Below are 25583 nucleotides of genomic sequence, written 5' to 3' on the forward strand. Positions count from 1 at the left end.
ATCCTCCGACATGTGATGGAGGCATGGAGGGAGGGGTAGTCTCATCTGCAAAACCCACCTGTCCGACGTGATGTTGTGCCAGTGGGGGAAATGATGAAGAATCCTGCCACCCACTGGCAACTAGTGGCCCTGAATGGTCGGCCTAGGAAGGCTTGGAGGCCGATGCAGGGGGGGCACCTGATGTACTGGCCTGCCCACTAGCCCGTAGACCCACGGCGCTGGGTCCCACGTCCCTGGCTGCACAGAGGTTGAGTAGCTTACGCCGGCCACATGCGGGGCATCCCTTCCGTAGCCACAAAAGGGGCGAAAAGCGGACTGAACAGGGCGAGAGGTGGCAGCGAGGCCCAAAGATCTGGCCGTAGCCTGAGTCCTTGAAGCGCTCGAGTGCATTGTCCGCCTTGTCACCAAACAGTCAACGACCATGAAAGGGCATGTCCAAAAGGGTCGATTGGACATCCCCGGAAAAGCCAGTTGACCTCAGCCAGGGGTAGCATCTCAAGGCTCCTGACGCCGAAATCGTTCTACCTAGTGAGTCGACAGTATCCAGCCCACATCAAATGGCTAACTTCGCTGTGTCTCTACCCTTTGTAACCGCATGGGTGAGTACAGTCTGGGCCTCCTCCGGGCACTGTGGCAGCATTTGCGCAACCGTGTGTAAATGTAAATGTAAATGTGTTAGACTTGTAAAGCGCACAGCTGCCCGTAAGCATCCCGGCGCTTGCTTAGGGAACCCGTCCTGGTATTCCCCTGTGAGAAACCCCGGCAGGGTGTCCACAAGGTGAAAGCCAGGCATCCCGCCGCGAGGGGCCGTAGTGGAGATTAAGCAAGCTATTGCCCAGAGTCGCAGAGTGTGACCCCGTGAGTTGAGTAGGCACCAGAGCGAGAATTGTCGAGTCCGTGGAATTTTGAGCCCGAGACCCACCGTGGCGGGGAATCGAACCCTGGTCCACGGTCGATCTCAGCTTCCGGGTCTGCCGCCTCTAACCACTGAGCCACGCTTCACACAGAGTGGGTGTAGCGGCCCAAGAGACACGCTAAGTTCACCGACCGCAGTCCTAAGCTGGCGGAAGAAAACATCTTCTTCCCAAGAGGATTAAGCTTCTTGGATTCCCTATCTGGCGGAGCAGTAGGGAACACGCCTTTGGAGGTTGAGGCTTGGACCACCAAGCTCTCAGGGGTAGGGTGTTGGAAGAGGAAAATGGGGTCGCCCGGGCTGGGCAGTGGCATCGGGCAATCATCCTATCTACAGGAGCCCCTGTGCTGGGCTTGGACCAAGTACCCAGAAGGATGTCGGTGAGGGCCTCATTGAATGGCAGCAGGGGCTCCGAGGAGGCCGCTGCTGGATGGAGCACCTCAGTCAGGAGTTTAGTCCTGACTGCCACCTTAGGAAGCCCAAGGCCTCAGGCCCCCTACACAACACGCACTGTGCACAAGGTATAACACATAAAGAAAATATGTGTGAGAGCAAGGAAAGTACCTCACGGACGTGACACCCGAGGGGGTTCCCGGTCTGTGAATGGCCGGTCTACCCACTTCTCATCATCGGTTACTTTCCTTGCAAGGAGGATGGAAAAAGTGCAAGAAGATGTGCACAAAATAGGATACAGAGACAGGAAGGGAGGGTATAAATGCACTCCCTAGTAGGACAGAGACAGGTGTTCAGAAAAAGATTTGACAAGTACCTACACCCAACACCAACAAACATAAAATATAAAATAGTGAGGTTTGGCTGGCTGAATCAATTTTATTCTGGTGCTGCCAAACTGCACTGTTTAAAATAAGGTTAAATTGATACCATTCGATGTTGTAACTGGACCAACATGTTTCATTGCCTTGTCATTGGCAATTTCATCAGGGCAAATGGTTGGGTCTCTTATTCTTAATCCTCCATTTGAAAACCTTGTGCTCGCAGATACTGGGTATACCGTCGAGCATCAAAAAGACGGCGTGTCAAAAGATCACGAGTCCGTCTTGGAGACTCCTCAATGTGAGTCACCGCAGCCGAGTCCCTCCGGCGCTTCCGACGTCGGAAGCGCCGGAGGGACTCGGCTGCGGTGACTCACATTGAGGAGTCTCCAAGACGGACTCGTGATCTTTTGACACGCCGTCTTTTTGATGCTCGACGGTATACCCAGTATCTGCGAGCACAAGGTTTTCAAATGGAGGATTAAGAATAAGAGACCCAACCATTTGCCCTGATGAAATTGCCAATGACAAGGCAATGAAACATGTTGGTCCAGTTACAACATCGAATGATATCAATTTAACCTTATTTTAAACAGTGCAGTTTGGCAGCACCAGAATAAAATTGATTCAGCCAGCCAAACCTCACTATTTTATATTTTATGTTTGTTGGTGTTGGGTGTAGGTACTTGTCAAATCATTTTCTGAACACCTGTCTCTGTCCTACTAGAGAGTGCATTTATACCCTCCCTTCCTGTCTCTCTATCCTATTTTGTGCACATCTTCTTGCACTTTTTCCATCCTCCTTGCAAGGAAAGTAACCGATGATGAGAAGTGGGTAGACCGGCCATTCACAGACCGGGAACCCCCTCGGGTGTCACGTCCGTGAGGTACTTTCCTTGCTCTCACACATATTTTCTTTATGTGTTATACCTTGTGCACAGTGTTGTTTGTATGTTTGAAGGCATGTCCGGACCTGTAACGCAGTACTGGCCAGATTCGGCCGCTTGGTGAGCCAATAGGAGATATGGCCCCTTGAGTTACGGAGTCTGAGATTCACAACATGCAGGCAGAATAGGGCTTCTTGTTACAGAATTGTTGAGTGGGGGACTGCCCTATATAGCCTTTTCCCCTCGTATCCCTTTTTGATTTATTCCCCTACACAACACCACAGCGTGGGAGGCTCCCTCCTCCGTGGCCACGGTAGGGGGAGAAAGCATAGCAAGGTCTGGGGAGGTACCCAGACCACTGGCATCACCCAACTCCTCTCTCCCGTCCGGCTCTTCTAGCTGGTCTGCCAAAGGGTCCACAGACCCCTCCCAGTCCTCCTTACCCTCCTCTGGCTGCCACTCAGGGTGAAAAGGAATGTCAGATAGAACAGTGGTACAAAAGTAACGGTCGGTGCCCGTACTGGCATCGGTCGATGCCGGTCCGGCTCCGTGTTCAGATCAAGGGGGAATCTGGGGTTGACGCCGTCCGGGGACACAACTTGCGTCGGGGGTGGCAGAGGTGTCGTCAGTGGAATTGGCGCTGGGGGAGGGGTCGTGAGGTCAATCGGCACCGATCCGGATGCAGGCCAGGATCTCTGGGGGCCCTGCGGCGCCAGAGCTGGAGCCGCCGGTATCGAAGGCCTAGAGCCCCCAGCCGAGTCCGCGGGGCCAGAAGACGCGCAGGCGGAGTCCGGCTGCCCAAAGATGGAGTGGAGGTCTTTGTAAAAGGCACAAAGCTGAGCTGGGGACGCTCCGGCACCCGGGAAGGGAGGGAAGCTCAAAGCCGTCCCAGCAGGCTCCGTGGGCGGAGCCGAAGGGCGACGACTTTCTGCGTCCCGCGTTGCATCAGCCGACGGACAGGGAGAATGCGAAGAGCGATGGTGCTTCTTCACCTTCTTGTGCTTCGAGTTATCCGAACACTGCGATGAGGAGTGATGGTGGTTGACTCTGCAACAGGTCCCGCAACCTCCTTCTCGACCGCGAGCGAAGCGGAGCAGATTGCCGGGCCTCCAGAAGCTTTCGGGACCGCTCCCGCAAACACCTCGGGTTCATGGCCCGACAGTCGGAGCATGGCTTTGGGTCGTGGTCGCGCTCCAGGCACCAATGGCACATGAGGTGTGGTTCCGTGACTGACATCCGTCCATCACCACCCCCTTTTGCAACGCTTTGTTCGCCATAAGTTGGCAGGGTATGCTCAGACGTGAGTCCCGTGCTCACTTTGCCCCTGGATTCAAGCAAGCCTGGCTGAAGACGGCTGAAATGCCTTAAACCGGTCCTAGGAAGCTTGTTTCCGGTCCAGGGAAGGCATGGCTTGGCAGTTCGGGCTGGACTGTTCCCATGAGGCACAGGGTCAGACTGATTTGCATATGGCCATGTCTGAACTGGGGTGGCAGAGTGGGCTAAAGAACGGTGATGGATTAAACCCAGATCTTTTGACTGGGTGTGAGTGTTTGATTGGTTCAGATGCTCCGTCCATCACCACCCCCTTTTGTACCGCTTTGACATCAGCTTGTGGCAAGAGTGGCAAGGCTTGAAGCAGGTCCGCCGATGTGACATCCCTGCATGCTCTGGCGAGTCTTTTTGATTTAAGAAGCAGTTTAGCATATAAACTGTTAATGTGTATAACTTTAAATACACTTTGTTTTCTGCTTAAGAATCACAATTTCGTTTGTGTCATTTGACTAGAAAGATATTCACAATTTGAACAAAAGCTGTTTTAATACACTTAGAAACCTTAGGGACAGAGTAGAGCGCTTCACAGACCTAGGTGTTCCCAGGTCTCAACAGAGCTTTAGTAGATTGAGGGGTTTGGGCAAACCCCTAGTGAGGCAGCTCACTAATTTTGATAACTGAGATATAAGATTAGAGCAATAGTAGTTCACCACAGGTTTGCAGGTCTACACACATACAGAACATCCCTGCGTGCACCAGGAATCGAACGACTCGAAAAAGATGTTGACAAAAAGTAAAACAACACTAGTCAAAAAATGACTAAGGGTACAGCTCTCTCCGGATCTGCGCTGGTTGGTGCGGAAAAGGAAAGAACTGACATCAGCGCGCAGGGGCGTGACAAAGTAAATACCGCAAAGTCATTCCGGCGATCACGACGCCAACGACGAGCACAGAGTTGATTGACGCCACCTACCGACGCGCAGGGGTACTGCTGAAGAAAAATTCTCCGGATCCAGTCTGACGTCTGGGGGTAATTCTAAGGTAAGAAATCTATAACTTATAGTCTCTTTCAGGTACACAAGACAATCCATCTGGAAATTTACAAAGAGCTTACGCCCACCCAGTGTTCTTTGGAGCAGTCAATGTAAAAGCTTAGAGATCTCTCTGGGTCAAATTGATGAGGTTACTCATCCTTTATAGATGGGTAAAGTTGTGTAAGTAGGCTGGCAGGATAAAATGCCTGATGTCACCTTTGTGAGACTAGATTGTCTGGGAAGATGGTGGTGTACCGCTGCTGGACAGAGACTGCCAGTAATTTACTCATGCGAGAAGCTGAAGCGATCACAATGAAGAATGCTGTTTTACCGTCAAGATACGTAGGGAACAACTGAGTCCAAATGGGAAGCACCTGAGAAAGGCGAGAACAAAATTTTGGTCCCACTGTGGTACCACAAACGGTGTTGGCTGGAACATACGCGTAAGCTGTAAAACAGAAAAGGTAGACAAGTACAGCAAGAACTTGCGGGGCTAAGGAAATACAGAATACCAGTATGTCAGCGAACTGCCTGTAGAGGCTGAATGTCGTCCTGTATAAATAGTTTTGTTGGAGGGTCGCCTGGCCGCCAGTATGACACACACAACTTCAGTAGAAATATTGAAAGCCATTGATTGGCTTTTTCCCAGGTTGGGTGCAGGTTCCTGCCCTGCTGCTGCACAGGAGGTTCCCCCATAGAGGTAACCAAATCGGAGAACAGATGCTCATGGCCAGACGTTCTGGATACCACATTCTGCTTGCCTAGTCTAGGGCCCCTAGGATGACATGGCCCTGTGCCGATCGAATCAGGGTTCGCCACATTGCTGAAATATGCCTTGCACTTTTCTGAGTGTAGTCTTCATTCGTAATCTGATAGGCAACGCCCAATGAGTTCATCTAACATTGTGTTTAAAGATGATGCCAGGTGTGGCACGATCAGGGAAGTGCCCTGACGACTCTGCCAGTTTAAGAAACGTAGCGCCTCCTGGCATAGGTCCCATGACCCCACTCTGCCCTGCTTGTTGGAGTACAACACAGCAGTGGAATTGTCTGTAAATACCTCAGCGGAAAACTAATCACCCGCATCTCCAACAAACTGATGTGAAGGCTAGTTTTTGACAGAAACCAGAGATCTCCACCTCTTCCAGATGATCTCCCCAACCTAGCAATGATACATCCGTCATGACCGTTGGGGTAGGGAGAGGGGTCTGCCACCGGTCCTACTGTGGTCCTGCAGCCACCACTGCAGGTCTTTCGCATTCTCCTCCAACTTCTGGATGGAATCTGACTGGTTTCTCAGACTCCACTGCAGAGCCTGCGTGTGCCACCTGACATGGTCCACTAGTAGGATGCAAGAGGCCCAAAAGTCTCAAAGCAGCTCTGAGATCCAGATCAAGGATTGAATCACTGGGATCACAGCCTAAATACCCTGGACTTGTTAAGGTGGAGGGAAGGCTCACAACAGCACTGTAGTCAGGATAGCTCCGGTCCTCTCACAGCACCAGCAGGCGGGGCCAAGAACGCCGCACGTCTCCCGGTTCCCTCCGGAGATCCAGAGCGCAACACCCCAGCTCCTCCGCCGGCAGCTAGGCCTCACTCCACTTTTCTATGGCCAGACCTTGGGTAACAGCCCATAACCCCGATTCCTCCCTTCCCTCCTAGGTACTCCCAGCAACCTATGCGATCGGACTTCTGACGTAATTTGGTGGTTCCCGATATTGGTAAGCTCCTTGCTCACCTCTCTGTTGCTCGCTATGCACCGATCTGAATCACGCTCCATACTCTGACTACCCTCCCCGTTATTTCCTATAGGTGACCACATGTATTCCTCATGCCCAACCCCCAGCCATGGATTTAAAATGGTAAGCGCGCTTCCTCACTGCGCCGGTGTATATTGTTTCACATTACCTTCTCCCCTTACTCGGCGCTGGTGAAGTTGTTTTCTTCTTCCTTGGCCACACTCGGCATGTTTATCATGGCCCTTCCGCACCATTACTCCCGTAAATTACACTACCGCAGGAGCCTTTCTACTCTGTTATGGTTCCGTTCACTGCAGCTCCTCGCCCACGTGGTACTGCAATTATTCACTGGATCCCATACAAACCTTCAATTCTACACTCTGGCAGATTCCCACCCACGGGAACTACTAATAGTCACTAAGATTACGGGCACATCTATGTATCTACCCCTTGGGTAAATGTCGTTCCATCCGTTGCCCTACTCGCACCTTGTCGCTACAACCTTTAGTAACCATAAGTTACTTTGATATATTCTGCCCGACCTATTAACTGTCTGAAGTCCTACTTCAGTCAATCTCACTACTGTTTTTAGCCCAACCGTTAAGGATTGACTTGTTTGGTTTGTTTTTAATCAACACCACTTCTCCACCCATCACCACGTTGCGAGTCAATATCTATAAATGTCGATTTTATATATCTACCTATATTTCTTTCCTCCCCACATTTTCTTTTAGGTTTTAGAGGCTTGAAATGAATTAGGCACTTACCAAATGTCCTGATGATGATCCCTTTGATTTAAAAGTGGGATCGAAACGCCGTCGACCAGTTTATGTGCCTTATACATTGTTTATATCATGTACTTTGTTGATGTAAAGGTGCATCTTGTAATTTTTGTTCTAACTAAGATTTTGAGAACACTTAAGCTTTTTGCCTAAAAGCCCTTTCCTGTTCACTTTGAGTGTACTAAAGTGTTTGTGCTTAATTGGGGTACAGGCTTGTGCCCCACAACGTGAAACTGTTGAAGGAAATTCTCTTTGTATTTCTGTTTAAAGTAAAAATATTTAGAACTCTGTCCGGCTGGACAAGTCACTTAATACAGAATCCACTGTGTCTGTATTTATCCTTATGCTTGATTCCTTGATGCATGGGACCGTTGTGGTTTCTAAAAATTCACTCCACTCTAGGCCCGATCGTTCCGCCACCAGCTGTCGCGGGCGCCCCAAAACAACGCCGGGCGTCCCTGGGGATATTTCAACGCTGCTGAGTCATCGCAAGGATCACTCAGGGGTCGGAAGAATCAGGATAAATGCAGGATATAAGGCGGGCTGGACGGAGCTCGCTCAGCACACGTCCGCCATGATGGCTTGCCAAGCCACGCCCCCCTTTTAAAGGGTTTTGTGTGTTCCACCACTGCAGAGAGCGATGGATGCGGCCGTCTACCAACACTAGATGTGAAAACTGACCGTGAGCTTGATTCCACTGACGTGCTAAGCATTCCTGTAGGGGACGCATTTGAAGTCTTGCATAGAGGTTTCTTGAAATCTACATTGAAACTCAGGACTTGTATGGACAGCTTGTTCCCTTGATGATGGTAGGCACCCCCCGTCTTCACCCTATGTAGATGATTTTTAGCCATCGGGCATTCTTTTCTCTCTTCTTTTATTATTACTGTATTGTGTGTATATATTTTATTGGAACTGTATGTTTTATTTGTAATATGGAAATGTGTAACTTTTATGGTTTTATCTTAAAACCGAATAAAGTTGTTTTTGATTTGATTTGATAGATGTCTCTATCAGATTTTGGAAAGTAGGCAGATATGAAGGACTGAAAATAAAGCTGGTGGTGTAGAGACTATATGCCGTTAATGTAAGAGAAGGTGCTGTGATGGTCAAACAATCCTGTAGAAAAGGACCTTTTGTATGTTTAGTGGCGTGGATTTTGAAGTTGGGATTTGACCCTTTTTCCTAGGTTCCTATGATGAGTGGTATTTTTAATTTTTTGGTCAGTTGTTGCAAATCCTGTAAGCTGCTAACAGGAGTAAAGGAGAGTTTCAGTTAACATGCTTGCCTCTAAGCCTTAGCAGAATCCAGATTGTCTGCTTTTTTTAAACTACATTCGTGAATCCTTTCCTGTGTATCATGTGGCATAGCCAGAGTTGATCAATGCTGACACCTTGATGACACCACAAGAAATAATCTCACATGCCCTAGAATATTGGTGACATTATAGGAAGTGCCATTATAAAAATAAATTAATGCTAATTGTATGATAGATTTAGTATATTGCATTAATTTTTATGTACTTGTATAACACAATGAAAAAGAAAGATCTAATTTAAGTGACATTCCCTGGAGGTCATATCACTGACAGAGGAGAACTTCTTTTAAGGGTATTTTTATTCAATGTTCTAAGATTTCTCAGCTATTTTATTCATTACAAGTGAAAGCCATTAGGTATCCATTTTTAAAGCTATAACACATCACTTCTTGTGTGGGCATTGGCATCAAAGGAAACCATTTGACGCCTCTCGCTAGGAAGACATTATGTTTCCTAATAGGTATTCAAATCATTGAATTTCAAAACACTAAATGAGATTCAGTAGAAATTCTGCTATGTAAAATGCAATGGCATCTTTCAGTTGTCACTGAAGAAATAAACTTCATTCGTCTGGCTTGTGGAATGAGCAGCAGGGAGTGATCTTACCTCTCATCTCTGGATATATCCACTCCAACTGAGGCTGGTGCAGAGAGAATGTCCTGAATTATGGGCAGAAACCTTTGAAGGATCAGCTTTAGTGATGCACAACCTGTCTGCGTGTAGCTGGAAGAGAAAACACAAAAACAAAAAGATTGTTAGTGGAAACAAGTCTGCTATATATCTGGCTCTGAGATTCTCTAAATCTGGTCAATTAGAGGTGTCAGAGATCACAGGTGCTTTTATTAAAATGTAGTTGCCAATTGGTTTTCAAAACCTTGCAGACGCTGTGTGAGATGGTGGTGACTTAATTGGCTATCATGTTTTACACTCCCCTAGGTAGCTACAGTGGCATGATTGCGGTACTCTTTTTCCTCTGTCTACGAGAGAACAACTCAACTTGTAAAATGAAGAAAATTTATCTTTTAGGCTGTTACCTTCCCATTCAGGATCTAGAAAAGATTCACTTTGCTATATATACCAAATAAACAAGCTTTTTTGGCTCTTTCACTTCCTCAGCCGATTTACTCCATCCATCTACACAAGACAATAATCTGCGTGTATTGCCTGTGCATAGCAAACATCTACAGTCATTACTTCACCTTTCATATTTACTCTGGAGCAGCTTCTCAATTTGAGGCAGGACAGTTGTGCAAATATCCAGTTTCCACAGAGACCTAAGAACAATATAAAAATATTAATTATCCGACCGTACACATTTTTACCTGTCGTCCGATGATCAGGCACAGAAGACAATACATTTTCATGAACCTCCACTAAGGTGGTTGTTGTCTCCATAATTCACAAGATGACGCATACTTGTTCAATCTAGACAAGAATTCACTCTCTCAGATCTGTATGGTCAATAACGCTCTATTAAAGATTTATTGAAAAACAGAGAGAACTTCACTAGCTCGTAGGAAGCTTAAAACTCATGATTCTACAGCCAGACTCAGGCCAAGATCTATTAACGCTGTGCACCGCAAGTGATGCACACCCTATGCACAGAGTTAGGGTGTGATTTATTATCCAACGTAAACCAGGATTTGTGTTGGGAAGTATCCCAAAGTTACACAAAGTTGTGCTATGCACTACTTTGCGTCAAGGGTGCTTTCCATTGATGGTACATGGACGATCCCATGCAATCACCTATGGGTTTTGATCTAAACCCCTATCTACTAACATTCGTAGACAGGGATTTGCACCATAACCTCACGCCTTCTCGAGGTAGGCCTAACAAGGAGAAATGTTTTAATTTCTCCTTATTTTTGCATTGTACAACACATATACAAAGTTGAGAAAGTATTAAAGAATACTCTTAACTGGATGCATCCGCTTCAAGTACAACACCTATGCTTTAGGAAAAGCACACACCCATGCATTATTGCGCAAGGGTGTGTGCATTGGTGCGTCGCACCCAAAAGTGTGCCAACACTGGGGGGAGAGAAAAAATGCACCATATCTAAATAGATAGGGTACTTTTTTCCCTCCCTCTTCGATGCAAGGCAGCCCAACAACTTTGGTTCCTGCGCTGTTTTGAGTCTACTTGTGTGTGCAGCAGGCAATGTCAGAAAGAAGGGAAATTGGAGATGATGTAAGCAAGGAGAGTCAGACAAAGTGTGAGTCTTCAATTAGCACTTGAAAAGCTGTTGGCTTGTGTATGTTAGAAAAGTAAATTTACATACATTCGGTAATATTTCTATTGTATACATGATTTTCCAACAGATTTCTCAACTTATTAATGTTTTCTTCCAGGCTTCAGACTAGTCTGGGAAAGCTTCCCTCCAGCAACGACTGTCCAGTGATCCCATGCAGCTGTAGCCATGAGCCCACCTCTTGACATATTAGTGTGCAGCATATATTAGGCGTCAACCAGTGAGCTGGTGTTAGGTCCAGATATGTTTTCTGTGCTCTATGGAAGTGATATGAAAAGAACAGAGAAAACAACAACAGCAGCCGATACAGCACACAGTGTGTTTGCATAATGTGGGATCTTGTTAATCACAGCACTTGCTCATTGTAGGGGAGGGAGGGCAGTAAGGAACTTGCAGGTAGATTATGTGTACACCAGAAATATTGCTAATGAAGTTAAATAACTTTCTGCTGATGGATACATCTTGCCAATGATTCCTCACCTTATAAATGCGTGCCAAAGCAATAAACTCTCTGGGAGGTCTGCGTAATGCAGATTACCCAAGGAAATCATGAAAAAATAACTCGGCCGGGCATTTGTCACTGCACGCTTGAGATGCAAAACAGCAGTGTTTGCATAAAAACGCAAGGATAAACATGAAGCCACATGGGCAGATTTCAAGCAGCCAGGATGCCTCAAAAGCGCCAAGGAATAACCATGTCTCTGGTGCAGTGTGTACAAAGGCCCTCCTTTGGGCATTTATTGGCCAGGGAGTACTTGATACAGATGATGATCCAGGGCTTTAAGTGGGATCTAAAAACAACAACTGATGTCAAACATAAAGCTAAACCTACATAACAATGAAGCCTGTAATTCAACCTCTTCTGATGTTGGAAATATTGTCAACCTGTCTACTGTACAACTTTCCACATGTGGCAAGAATGTTCTTACAATGGGCTTGAATTTTTGCCCCACGGCTCAGCCGGACGTTGTGAAATTGCATATTGACTTGTGCAAATTTGTTCGTCGCATGAATGTGAATTTTTTTTTTAGGAGAACCCCTTGCCTTTGATTCCTCGCCCTACACCCACACCACCATGTCATAGGACAATAAGAGATATACATGACATACATGTGTTGATGTCATTAGAGGATTCCTCTCATACTTTCTTGGACACTCTTGTAGAATGCGACATTGCTATAAATGTAGATATAAACAGTGGGCTCAAACCAAAATCTAGATTTCTACCAACATTGCCCTCCGACAACCTAATCGATTCTTTTCATAAAGCGGTTAGTAATGATTTACATAAGCTAGAAGATAAATTGACTAGTACACCACACAAGCAGTTGTACAATCTGACCAAAGCGGAATTTATGGCTCTAAAAGAATTGGCTAACAACCAAGAGATCGTCATTAAGGAAGCAGATAAAGGGGGAACATAGTAATTATGCAAAATGAAAGCTATGTACAGGAAATAGATAGACAACTTAGAGAAGATATGGTGTATACCAGACTTACGAACAACACCCTCAAAGACATCACACAACATATAGAATCTAGGCTTACTTTTTGGAAACAACCGGGCATGATTTCTGACACAGAATATAGATATCTTTTCACACCAACTCCAAGAGCACCTTGCATATATGCACTCCCCAAAATTCATAAGCAGGGGTCTTTTCCTCCTGGGAGGTCAATTGTCTCTGGAATCACCATTTACATCAAAGACAACAAAATAATGTCCCGGTTGTACAGGAAACCAATGGCATGTAATGCTGTATTGCATGCTTCTAGTGCGCATCCCACAATGCAGATTAATGCAATCCCTTTTGGACAAATGACCAGATTAAGGAGGAATTGTAGTGAGGAGGGTGTTTTTAATCAGGAATTGACCAATCTCGAGACACGTTTTCAAAACAGGGGATACCCTCCACAGAGGTTAAAGCAATCGAGAAAACAAATTCTACAGAAAACTAGACATTCAATACTGAAAAAGTCAAGTAGAGCAGAGCAGAAGAAAACCAGAGATAAAATCATTTGTCACTAACTACAATAAACAAAGTCATCAGATTTATAAAATCTTGAGGAAACATTGGCATCTTCTCAACCTACATAGCACAATGAGCAAATATGTTCCACCCAATCCCAGTATTGTATATAGAAGGGGTAGAACATTAAGGGACTTTCTGTGTCCAAGTTACTTACCTCCCAAACACACTGAAACTACCTGGTTACCCTACAAACCGAAAGGATTTTTAAGTGCTCACATTGTAATATGTCCCAATTTTCTTGTAACAAATTGAAATAATTCAAATACAACACGAACACAACATATTAGATTCGTCAGTTCATCAATTGGAATACACAAGATATGTTGTCTACTGTATACAGTGTATCTGTGGCTCAATTTATATAGGTAGCACAATACGACCATTGAAGGAGATTATTCAAGAACACATGAGGGCTAACCGCAACAGTGACTCTAGTTACTCTCTAGCTGTCTATTATAACACCAACCATCCAAGCAGAACTATAACAGGTCTCAGTTTCCATGGAATCGCAGAAGTTCAAACTGATCCAAGAGGGGGAAAGAGGACACTAGCTTTGAGAAAAGCTGAGGCACAATAGATCATCCACCTTCGAGCGGTAGAACGGGGCATCAACATGGACAAAGAACTACATATCTTTCTTAACGATTAGACGGTTCCATTAAACTATTTTAAACCCCAGATCTGTTATGGCAGTAACTTTATTAAAGACAAATTCTGATAAAATATACATGATACTATACAATATATTGTGCAATGCACATATAGGCATTGACTCTCTCACCTGATAGAATACAACAAAACTACACATGATATGTAGAAAAATATATGTAATGCTATTAGCTGCTGTTCCTTCTACGAATTGGCTTTTGTACTACATACTGAAAGATATTGGTTACTATTTTTCCACTAAGGGACAACAGATCTGACCAAAGAAGTTTATATTACAGTTTACTATGTTAGTGTACATACACTATCATCTCTGAAATTCCTAGGGATGCCCATTGATATGTGATATATAATCTTGGTTTATCATGAAAATGTATCTCTTTTTCGTTTCTTCTTTATGCAAATCCAGAAGCCTGGCTTTTGGAAAACACATTTTAACCTAGAATATAATTGTTCTTACATTCTAATAAGATTTAAACTTACGAGATTCACCGTGATGTATGATGTGACATCGCTGTTTAAATTTGAGAATTCTTTTTATTTTCACATGATTTTACGTTACCAAGTGCTCTATGTATTCACAATCGCACGTTCATGAATGGTTGCTAAAACTTCCTACAAGTTTTTCATCACACACAAAATATGTGATTGTTTCAATATTGTATTAGGATGTATATTTTTGAAATATGCTCTGATGTAGAATGTTGCATCTCTGCTCGATATGAAAATGCTTTCCTTCTTTTCCATTACATGTTTTTACTTCAACATGGGTTCATATCATTGCACTTTTAGAAATGGCTGCTAAAACTTTTCTTTAGTTTCTCGTCACTCCAACCTCACTGACAATCTCTTTTTTCTTTACCTGCACAAACTTGTAATTATGACTTTATGTTCATTCTAAAGAATTCTTTCGGATAAGCTGGGTTAGGGAAACCAAATTTAACACAGATTACAATCAGTACCATTCAGTAATGGCCGCTGTTAGTTCAATAGGGAACTGCGACCCTTTGATCCCATGTCCTTCAACTATTTCTTTTAGATCACTTCACTGCTAACTATTAGACCGAAAATGTGTCATACGCAATGGACGCAAAGGAGCTTAAAAGTAGGTTTAAGATCTTCGTAAATCATTGACAAACTCTTTGGGACGCCTCTACGCATGGCGGAATTTTCAGCCACAGGTTAGTTAAAAAAGAATGGCTGTTCTGACCAGCCGGCCTTTCCATAGATTTAGAACTCGTAATTTTAGGGCCGTTGTTAAAAATAAATATTATGCTTTTTTTTTGCATTATAATTAATGGTGTACAATGGGTTGCACTAAATACCTTTAGATTTGCGCATTAAATATCTATTGATCTATATATTGTTCTATCCAGTGAGGGATATAATAGGATACATTCGCAATATAGAAGTGTGGGATGTTTTTTAAGGAGAAACCTTACGTAACGAGCAGACCATTTCTCTTAGATCAAATGACTAAAATATACGCGCTTCTCTCTTTTTCATCATTTAGGGGCATATCATAGCCCTTCGCTCCCTCGTACTTATATGTAAGTTACCATTTTCTAATATTTCAATACAATTCAATAAATATTTGTGGCTACAACTTAGATGATTGTTTTTATCTTCTCTTTTTCTTTGACTATATCCGACAGGGGCTAATGTTGGTCCAAGATGTAATAAGACGCAAGTCTTCTTAAACTTCTGGTGATGTTCTTTTTATAACTAGACATACGTTTAATGTTTTCTTAGCTTATTAAACTAGTAACTGCCAAATCTCTTAGATTATTAAACTAGTACGTTTTTTCTTTCTCTAGTAGGAACCTTATTCTTCTAACAGTGACTGCTTCATACCAAACTAAAGAATTTGAAAGGACTATTTGACTTGGGTAAATTACCGCCATAAATAAAGACCTTTCCTTAACTAGCACATGACTATTAGGCACAGCTTATACAACACAATTGTGTTTCTTTCCTCTTTGACAGTTTTCTTTTTCAGTGGCAGCACAGGGTAAGTTCTGACAAAATACAGTCGTCAGAATTATATGGGCCACTGCCCTTTGTGAGTTTCCTTTTTGAGATATGAACTTGATTTATGCTAAAATTTAGCTCATGGTTTTACTTGTCTTTTACATAATCTATGAGGTAGACTATATCTTTCTCTGCCATGACATAAGACCTTCTTTTACTTTTTAGATACTTAAATGACAAATATTAGACCCACTGAAATTGTGTGGCGTTGTTATCGTTCTGGACAAAACATACAAAGTAATTAAATAGGTATATATGCCCATGATGGTGTATTTTCCATTAACTTCAAGAGAGGCAGAAGGAAAAATATATTTTCCGTATGAAGATTGTCTCTTACTTAATTTCCTGCTTTTCTCTTCCTGCCCTTGTTAGGATTTGGTCATCTTTACTAGAAGACCTTGGACGTCTAAGGAATACCAATGAACTTTATCCATTATTTATTTAAGGTATATACCTTCACCTCTATATTACTCGTGGATTGATTTATCTTAGTTCCCACTATTCTTTATCACATGTATAACCTACTCAACTTACCAGTTTTCTTTCCCTAGTTTCTGAGATCACTATAAGAGTCACTTTACTTGCTACTTGGCTTTTTTTTGGGGGTCTGTTTTCTCCAATCACTTATATAAATCTTTCTTTCAGGTCACAACACTGCGGTTTGGAACTGAAGTAAACTATCTATCTCTTTCAATCTTTTCCTTTTTCCGGAATACTTTATCTTCTTCTCTTTTTGCAAACATTATATATTTCTTTTTGGCATTATTTGCAGCCTTGAAAAAGTTATTTTGTAACGAAACATGTGTCGGCTGCCGATCCAACGCTCGACAGGAGGTTCACTGCCTTGTGCCCTCCATCTTTGGAACAGAATGTTACTGTAATTTTTGCTTCCAAACCAAATGTATCTACAGTATTGCCAAATCTGTGTGCTTTATATACATTCAATTGAACAGCAAACTTTACATTGTGTATGGTCTAAATTGATTATCATAAGAATAGGACAACTATCCACAAATTAATATTTGAACAGATCACGGTGCCAGGGTTTATCTTTATGTTTGATATTTACACTGGGTTCAGTTGAACCACAGTGGGTTGGCACCTGAGGTAGTGGGGTGTATGTATGTTCTCAACCTCGAGGGGCACCAATACTGTATTTCAATCATTATATACAAAGAGTGATGTGCTACCATTAAAAACACCACTACCGTCTGTGAAATATTGAAAACACAACAACTGACAGACACACAAAACCTGCCAGGATTATTGGTTTCCTTGTTAGCTGTTTAACATAAATGAGTAACAACAATGATTTTTTTTTATAAATATATAATATTGAAAATGTTTCAATTCTGGAATTATGAGAGTGTTCCAGTCCCTCCTGTTATGCTCACTCTGTTACACACGTAGGCCCTTCTCCTACTTTGCCTTGTCAATATTTTGACAACTACATATCCCTTGACACACATTTGCACGGAATCACAATTGCAACTGGAACACGTCACCATGCTCCGTGAGCTCTGCAGAGAGGCCAATGATTGGATGACCATGCATTCTCAACTCTAGAATTCTCAATTGTGGTCAGTTATAAACCACTTCATACATGAGTAATATGCTAAATAGAAATAAATACAGAAACATCCTGGAAATAGCTTAATGCACAAGTTACTACTTGTGTAACGATATATTTGTAAGAGACATTAGTTAGTGATAGATTCCTTACCTTAGAATATCCCCAGGCGTCAGACTGGATCCAGAAAGTTTTGCTTAGCAGTACCCCTGCGCGTCAGTAGGTGGCGTCCTGCGGCTCCGCGTCCGTCGCTGGCGTCGTATGCGCCGAGATGACATCACAGAGACTACTTAGGCGCCACTCATGCGCGCTGGCGTCAGTTCTGTACACGACTTTCCGCGCCAGGATTGCAGAGCCATGCAAGATACTGACGACAGGTGCATTGAAACTAGAGCCCTAAAAGGGATGACCTTAACCCTAATAATCAGTTTACAGAACAGGGGAGGATGGGAGGGGCGGTAAGGAATCTATCACTAACTAATGTCTCTTACAGACATATCGATACACAAGTAGTAACTTGTGCATCTGAAAGAGACAAGTTAGTGATAGATTCCTTACCTTAGAATAGATACCCCAGCAATACCAACCCCGGTGGTGGGTCTGCGAACAAGATTACACCAGAAAGTTGCGGAGAACAGAACAGCCAAAGACGCCGTATCTCCGGACTTGAATGTCAAGGCAGTAATGCTTGGTAAACGTGTGTAGCGAGGCCCGCGTAGCTGCCTGATAAATGTCCTGCAAGGGGAACGCCGCGTCCCAAAGCAGTAGTGGCTGTCGTCGCCCTGGTGGAATGGGCACACCGCCCCACCGGAGGCTCCTTCTTAGCCAATGAGTAACAGGCTTTGATGCAGAGAACGACCCACTGAGAGATGGTCCGTTTGTGCATGGCCTGCCCTTTTAGCGCCACGTAGCCAACAAAGAGCTGGTCATCCACCTGGAGCTGTTGTGTGCGCTTCAGATAGAACAAGAGCGCACGTTTTGGGTCCAGACCAAAACCCTCTTCCTTTTTTGAGGGATGCTGAGGTGGAAAGAAGGTAGGCAAAGTAATGGTCTGCCGATGTGAAAGGGCGCAACAACTTTTGGCAAGAAAGAAGGACGGGTCCTTAAAACCACCTTGTCCGGATGAACAGAAAGGAAAGGAGGTTTAGAAGAAAGAGCCTGGAGCTCACTCACTCTTCTGGCAGAGGTGATAGCTACCAGGAAAGCCATCTTGAGAGTAAGAAGACGTAAAGGACAGTTATGAAGGGGCTCAAAGGGAGCGCACATCAGATATGTCAAGACAAGATTCAAGTCCCATTGAGGCATTATGAACGGCACGGGAGGAAAAGCGTGCGTAATGCCTTTCAGAAAACAGTTAACCACCGGGGACTTAAAAAGAGAAGGTTGTTCAGGAAGCCTTAGAGAGGCGGAGATGGCAGAAAGATATCCTTAGATAGTGCCTAGAGCAGAGCCCTGCTGGCCCAAGGAAAGGAGGAACAGAAGGTCCTCAGAAAGAGGGGCAGAAAGGGGATCCACAGCTTTAGCTGCGCACCATGCCACAAACTTGTTTCCACCTGCAGGCGTATACCGTCTTAGTGGAGGGACACTTGGCTGCCAGAATGACATCACAGACTTCAGGTGAAAGATCGAAAGCCCTCAACTGTCACCGCTCAATCTCCACGCATGGAGGTGGAGGCTGGACAGGTTCGGGTGGAGGACCGTCCTCTGCTGCTGCGACAGAAGATCCTCTCGAAGAGGCAGTCGGATCGGGGGAGCGATTGCCATTTTGAGTATCTCGGGATACCAGTATCTTCGTGCTCAATCCGGAGCCACAAGGATGACTTGGACACGGTCGTGTGAAATCTTCTTCAGCACTTCGGGCAGAAGTGGTATAGGCAGAAAGGCGTACAACAGATCGCAACTCCACTCGCGACGAAAAGCGTGTCCAAGCGAGTGCCGCGTTGGAAATTCGAACGCGCAGTTCTCTTCGGTGGCGAATAGATCTAACCAAGGCTCTCCCCACTGCAGAGAGAGACCTTGTGCCACGTACGAGCGCAGACGCCATTTGTGATCCATCAAACACTGGCGGCTGAGTTTGTCCGCTCTGGCATTCAGAGAACCTGCCAGGTGTTGAACCACCAGGGTAATGCCCTGGCGTTCCAGCCATATCCAGAGGCGCAGAGCATCCTGACAAGGGGTCCAGGACCCCGACCCGCCTTGTTTGTTGCTATACCACATGGCGGTGGTGCTGTCCGTGAACACCTGCACTACACTCCCCCGGACAGAGGGGAGGAATGCCTTCAGTGCCAGTCGGATCGCTCGAAGCTCCAAAAGATTGATGTGGAGCCGGGACTCCGCCGGAGACCAGAGGCCTCTGATCGCCGCCTCTCTCAAGTGGCCTCCCCATCCCTGGAGGGACGCATTTGTCACCACTGTGTGCTCGGGTTAGGGTAGGGAGAGGGATCTGCCATTGACCCAATCGCGATTCGTGATCCACCACTACAAGTGTTGTGCAGTGCTCTCCGATATCTGGACGTGATCGGACAGGTTGCCCTGATGCTGTGCCCACTGGAACTTCAGGTCCCACTGCAGAGCCCGCAAATGCAATCTGGCATGATCCACTAGCAGGATGCAGGAGGCCATCAGGCCCAGGAGCCGGAGGGTCATCCTGACTGAAACTGAAACCTGGGCTAGAGGCTGAAAGATGGGAATCAAAGTCCAAAAATTACAGACTCACTGCTCGGGAGGATAGACCCGAAACTGCATTGAATCCAGAACAGATGAAAGGGAGCTTCTGAGAGGGACTCAGGTGCGACTTCGGCACATTGATGCAAAACCCCAGCAAGTGCAGGAGGTTGTCCATAGTCTGAAGGTGGGTGACGACTGCCTGGGGCGAGCCCGCCTTCAACAACAAGTCATCGAGGTAGGGGAAGACTGACACCCCTGACCTGCCCAGATGAGCTGCGACTACAGCCATTACCTTAGTGAACACCCGAGGGGTACTGGTAAGGCCGAAGGGGAGCAGGGCAAACTGAAAATGCTCCTGGCCTACCATGAACCGCAGGTAACGCCGGTGGGCCGGCAGGCCGGGAATGTGAAAATATGCGTCCTGCAAGTCCAACACTACCATCCAGTCTCCAGGGTCGAAGGCAGTCAAGACCTGAGTCAGAGTCAACATCTTGAGCTTCTCCTTCCGAAGGAAGTGACTGACGTCCCTGAGGTCCAAGATGGGGCCCAAGCCCCCTTTGTCCTTCTTGGGGACCAGAAAGTTGTGGGAATAACAGCCACGTCCTACTTCCGGCCTAGGAATGTGCTCGATGGCCCCCTTTGCCAAGAGAGCCGTGACTTCCTGTTGGAGAAGCACAAAGTGATCCCACCGACGTGGGTTGGAACTGAGGTGGCATGGCCCGGGGGGGGAGGGAAGACTCCAAGGGGAGGGAGGAACCCCTCCAGACGAGCTGCAAAACCTACTTGTCGGAAGTGACAGAACGCCAATGGGGAAGGTGACGACGAATCCTGCCACCCACTGGCACGGGATGCGACCCGAAGTTCAGACTGGGAAGGCTTCGAGGTAGAAGTGGCGGAGGTGGATTGAACCTCACACTGGCCCCCGGAGCCACTGCGGCGGCCGCCGCACCCACAGGCACGCTGAGTGTGGTTCTGCGAGGGCTTCTGGCTGAACGAACGGCCAGGGGCACCTCTGCCACGGCCACGAGAGAAATGAAACATCGACGTGGCCGGTCGCGTGGTGGAAGGGCCCAGGACATGGCCGTAGCTCGAGAGTCCTTAAAACACTCCAGTGCCGTGTCGGCCTTATCACCAAAAAGTCAAGTGTTTTCAATAGGTATGTCCATGAGTGAGCTCTGAACGTCCAGGGAGAACCCAGAGGACCGCAGCCAGGCGTTGCGCCGAAGCACTACGGTCGTGGAAATTGCCCTACCAAGGGAGTCCGCGGTGTACAAGTCACAACGAATGGCAAATCTAGCCGCATCCTTACCCTCAGCCACAGCCTGAGACAGCACAGCCTGGACCTCCTTCGGGCACCGAGGCAACACCTCAGCCACGGAGTCCCACACCGCGTGGAAATAGCGGGCCAGAAGGCGTGCGGTGTTGACTGACCGCAGTCCTAAGCTGGCCAAAGAGAACAACCGCTTGCCAAACTGCTCCAATCGCTTATAGTCCTTATCGGGCGGCGCCATGGGAAAGGCACTCTGGGACGTAGAAGCCTGAATGACCAGACTTTCGGGTGTAGGATGAGTGGTCAAAAAGGCAGGGTCACCCGGTGCCGGGCAATGACGCCTGGCGACGTTCTTATCCACAGGGGCCCCCGTCGCGGGCCGTGACCAAGTGCCCAACAAGACTTCGGTGAGGGCATCATTAAATGGCAGCAGCGGCTCCGAAGAGGTGGAAGCTGGCTGGAGTACTTCAGTGAGGAGGTTTGTCTTCACGGTCACTGTGGGGAGATCGAGGTTAAGGACCTCAGCAGCCCGACGGAGCACCACTGTAAACGAGGCACCTTCCTCCGTAGTGGGTGGGGAGAGGCAAGCCCCAGATCAGAGGAGACGTGGAGGCCCCCAGCCTCCTCCAAGTCATCCACCCAGTCCTGCTCAGAATCACACTGACGAGCAAGTGGGTCCTAAAACCCTTCCCAGTCATCCTCCTCCACCAGCCCCGTATGCGCAGTCCTCAGCGGCAGGGCAGGAACCGGTGAAAGAATAAATGGCGCAGAGAACGGCACCGGCCGGGGCCGAGCTGGCACCGGATCCCAATTCGGATCCCAGGTGGGCACAAAGCCCTCTGGGAACCGGGGCAGAGGCGGAACCAGCGGGATCCACTGGCGCCGCCGGCAGAGCGGAGGGCGGCCCCAGAGCAGGCAGCATGGGACCTCTTGGCACCGGAGCCTGGGGTGCAGGATCTTGCGGCGCCGGGGCTGGATCCGCCGAAGGAGTCTATGGACCAGCAGGATCCGGACACGGGGCCCGAAGGCGCACTGGCGGGAGCTCGAGGCCTAAAAAGGCGGTCCATGGCAGCAAGAAATTCTTGCCCCTGTGCAGGAGTCGCCGACGGACCAGGGTAAGGCAGGTAGGCCGCGGGACTCCCAGGCTCCAAAGGAGCCGCAGGGACAGAGCCCCTGTCCCTGTCGTCCGCATCCGTGGACCGACGGGGTACATCAGAGAGCAAAACGCTTCTTCCACTTCTTTTTGTGCCGTCTCTTACCCAAATCCGAAGGGGAAGAGGAGTGGTGGTGACGACTGCGCGAACGGTCACGGGAACAACCCCTTGATCTGGAACGGCAAGGGGACGAGTGCCAAACTTCAAACAACTTCTGGCACCGTTCCCTCAGCGCCTTCGGGGCCATAGCCCTACAGTCCAGACAGGACCGGGAGTCATGGTCACGCTCCAGGTAGTAGAGACAGATGTTGCGAGGGTACGCCACTGACATATTGAGACAGCAGGTCCCGCAAGACTTAAAAACAGGCATCCCTACTCGCATCAGAGAAATCAACACGAGACAAAGTCTCAAAGAGATAGTCGCACAAGTTACTACTTGTGTAACGATATATCTGTAAGAGACATTAGTTAGTGATAGATTCCTTACCTTAGAATATCCTCAGGCGTCAGACTGGATCCGGAATTTTTTTGCGTAGCAGTACCCTTGCGCGTCGGTAGGCGTCGTCTGCGGATCCGCGTCTGTCGTCGGCGTCTTGGGCGCCGTGATGACGTCGTCGGAGTACTTAGACGCCGCCTCCGCGTGCTGACGTCAGTTCTTAGACACAGCTTTTCCACGCCAGAAGCGCTGAGCCATGTTAAAAACCAACACTGGTGCCATTGAAACTAGGGCCATGAAAGGGGATAACCCTAACCCTAGATATCGGTTCGCGGAACGGGGAGGATGGGTGGGTCGGTAAGGAATCTATCACTAACTAATGTCTCTTACAGATATATCGTTACACAAGTAGTAACTTGTGCATCTGAAAGAGACACGTTAGTGATAGATTCCTTACCTTAGACTGGATACCCCAGCAATACCAACCCCGGCGGTGGGTCTGCGAACCAATAATCACACCAGAAAGTCCTGGAGGACAGAACGGCCAAATAAGCCATCCCTCCGGACTTGGCTGTCCAGGCAGTAGTGTCTTGCAAACGTGTGCAGTGATGCCCACGTAGCTGCCTGACAGATGTCTTGTGAGGGCACTCCCCGGCCCAGGGCAGTTGTAGTCGCCGTGGCTCGGGTTGAATGAGCCCGCAATCCAACAGGGGGCTCCTTCTTAGCCAAGGAGTAGCATACCTGGATACACAGGATGATCCACCGGGAGATGGTTCTCTTGTGCACCGCTTTCCCCTTCTTAGCGCCCACGTAACCAACAAAGAGTTGGTCATCCACCCGGAACTGGCGTGTGCGATCCAAGTAGAACGAGAGCGCACGTTTTGGGTCCAAACGGTGGAGCCGCTCTTCCTCTTTAGAGGGGTGCGGAGGCGGAAAGAAGGTTGGCAAGGTAATGGACTGCCCGATGTGGAAGGCCGTGACAACCTTGGGCAGGAAAGATGGCTTAGCACGCAACACAACCTTGTCCGGATGGACAGAAAGGAAAGGAGGAGTACAAGAAAGGGCCTGGAGCTCACTCACTCTCCTGGCAGAGGTGATGGCAACCAGGAAAGCAGTCTTCAGAGTAAGAAGGCGGAGAGGACAGTTGTGAAGCGGTTCAAAGGGAGCGCACATCAGAAATGTAAGAACAAGGTTCAAGTCCCACTGAGGCATCACAAACGGAACAGGAGGGAACGTGTGTGTGATGCCCTTTAGAAATCTGTTTACAATGGGGGACTTGAACAAAGAAGGTTGATCAGGCAGCCTCAGCAAGGCTGAAAGGGCAGAAAGGTAGCCCTTGATAGTGCCCAGAGCAGAGCCCTGCTGGGTAAGAGAAAGAAGGAAGAGAAGAACCTCAGAGAGAGGGGCAGCAAGAGGATCCACAGCCTTTGCTGTGCACCATGCCACAAATCTGTTCCACCTGCAGGCGTATACCGACTTCGTGGAGGGACGCCTGGCTGCCAGAATGACATTACAGACTTCAGGAGGCAAGTCAAATGGCCTCAACTGTCGCCGCTCAATCTCCAAGCATGGAGGTGGAGACTGGACAGGTTCGGGTGGAGGACCGTCCCCTGCTGCTGCGACAGAAGGTCCTCCTGAAGAGGCAGACGAACCGGGGGATCGACTGACATACTGAGTAGCTCTGGATACCACTACCTTCGTGCCCAGCCCGGAGCCACAAGGATGACTTGGGCCCGGTCGCGCTTTATCTTCTTCAGCACTCTGGGCAGAAGTGGTATAGGCGGAAAGGCGTACAACAGACCGCAACTCCACTCGCGACGAAAAGCGTCTCCGAGCGAGTGCCGCGTTGGAAATTCCAACGCACAGAACTGATGACATTGCGCGTTCTCTTCGGTGGCGAATAGATCTAACCAAGGCTCTCCCCATCGCTGAAAGAGGCCTTGCACCACGTCCGAGTTCAGACGCCATTCGTGATCCATCATGCACCGACGGCTGAGCTCGTCCGCCCTGGCGTTCAGAGAACCTGCCAGGTGTTGAGCCACCAGGGTCACGCCCTGGCATTCCAGCCACTGCCAGAGGCGCAGAGCCTCCTGGCAAAGGATCCATGACCCCACTCCGCCTTGCTTGTTGCAGTACCACATGGAGGTGGTGTTGTCCGTGAACACCTGCACTACACTCCCCCGGACAGAGGGGAGGAATGCTTTCAGAGCTAGACGAATCGCCCGCAACTCCAAAAGGTTGATGTGGAGCCGGGCCTCCGCCGGAGACCAGAGGCCTCTGATCTCTGCCTCTCCCATGTGGCCTCCCCAGCCCATGAGGGACGCGTCCGTCACAACTACGTGCTCCGGTTGGGGAAGGGAGAGGGATCTGCCACTGACCCAATCGCGGTCCGTGAACCACCACTGCAGCTGTCGTGCAGTGCCCTCCGAGATCAGGACTTGGTCGGACAGGTTGCCCTGATGCTGGGCCCACTGAAACTTCAGGTCCCACTGCAGAGCCCGCATCCGCCACCTGGCGTGATGCACCAGTAGGATGCAGGAGGCCATCAGCCCCAGAAGCCGCAGCGTCAACCTGACCGAGACCCGGGATAAAGGCTGAAAGAGTGGAATCAGGCCCTGAATATCCCGGACCCGCTGTTCGGGAGGATAAACCCGAAACTGCGCTGAGTCCAGAACCGCTCCGATGAAGAGGAGCTTCTGAGAGGGACACAGGTGTGACTTCGGCACATTGAGGGAGAACCCCAGCTGGTGCAGGAGGTCTGCCGTTGTCTGGAGGTGGCTGACGACT

At 47.7% G+C, this 25583-nt stretch overlaps 1 protein-coding gene across 7 annotated transcripts in view; it reads right to left on the reverse strand.

The window, feature by feature from the left end:
• Nucleotides 1–25583, reverse strand: part of KATNB1 (katanin regulatory subunit B1) — a 637584-nt gene that overhangs the window by 32069 nt on the left and 579932 nt on the right. For all 7 annotated transcript variants that reach the window (XM_078671470.1, XM_078671472.1, XM_078671466.1 and 4 more), the window contains 2 exons: nucleotides 9917–9991; nucleotides 9324–9440 (listed from right to left, as the gene is read on the reverse strand). In XM_078671470.1, the coding sequence (XP_078527596.1) occupies nucleotides 9324–9440; nucleotides 9917–9991 (192 nt within the window). The remainder of the gene's footprint in view (nucleotides 1–9323; nucleotides 9441–9916; nucleotides 9992–25583) is intronic.

This window comes from Lissotriton helveticus, chromosome 12 (genome assembly GCF_964261635.1).
Source record: "Lissotriton helveticus chromosome 12, aLisHel1.1, whole genome shotgun sequence".
NCBI lineage: Eukaryota > Metazoa > Chordata > Amphibia > Caudata > Salamandridae > Lissotriton > Lissotriton helveticus.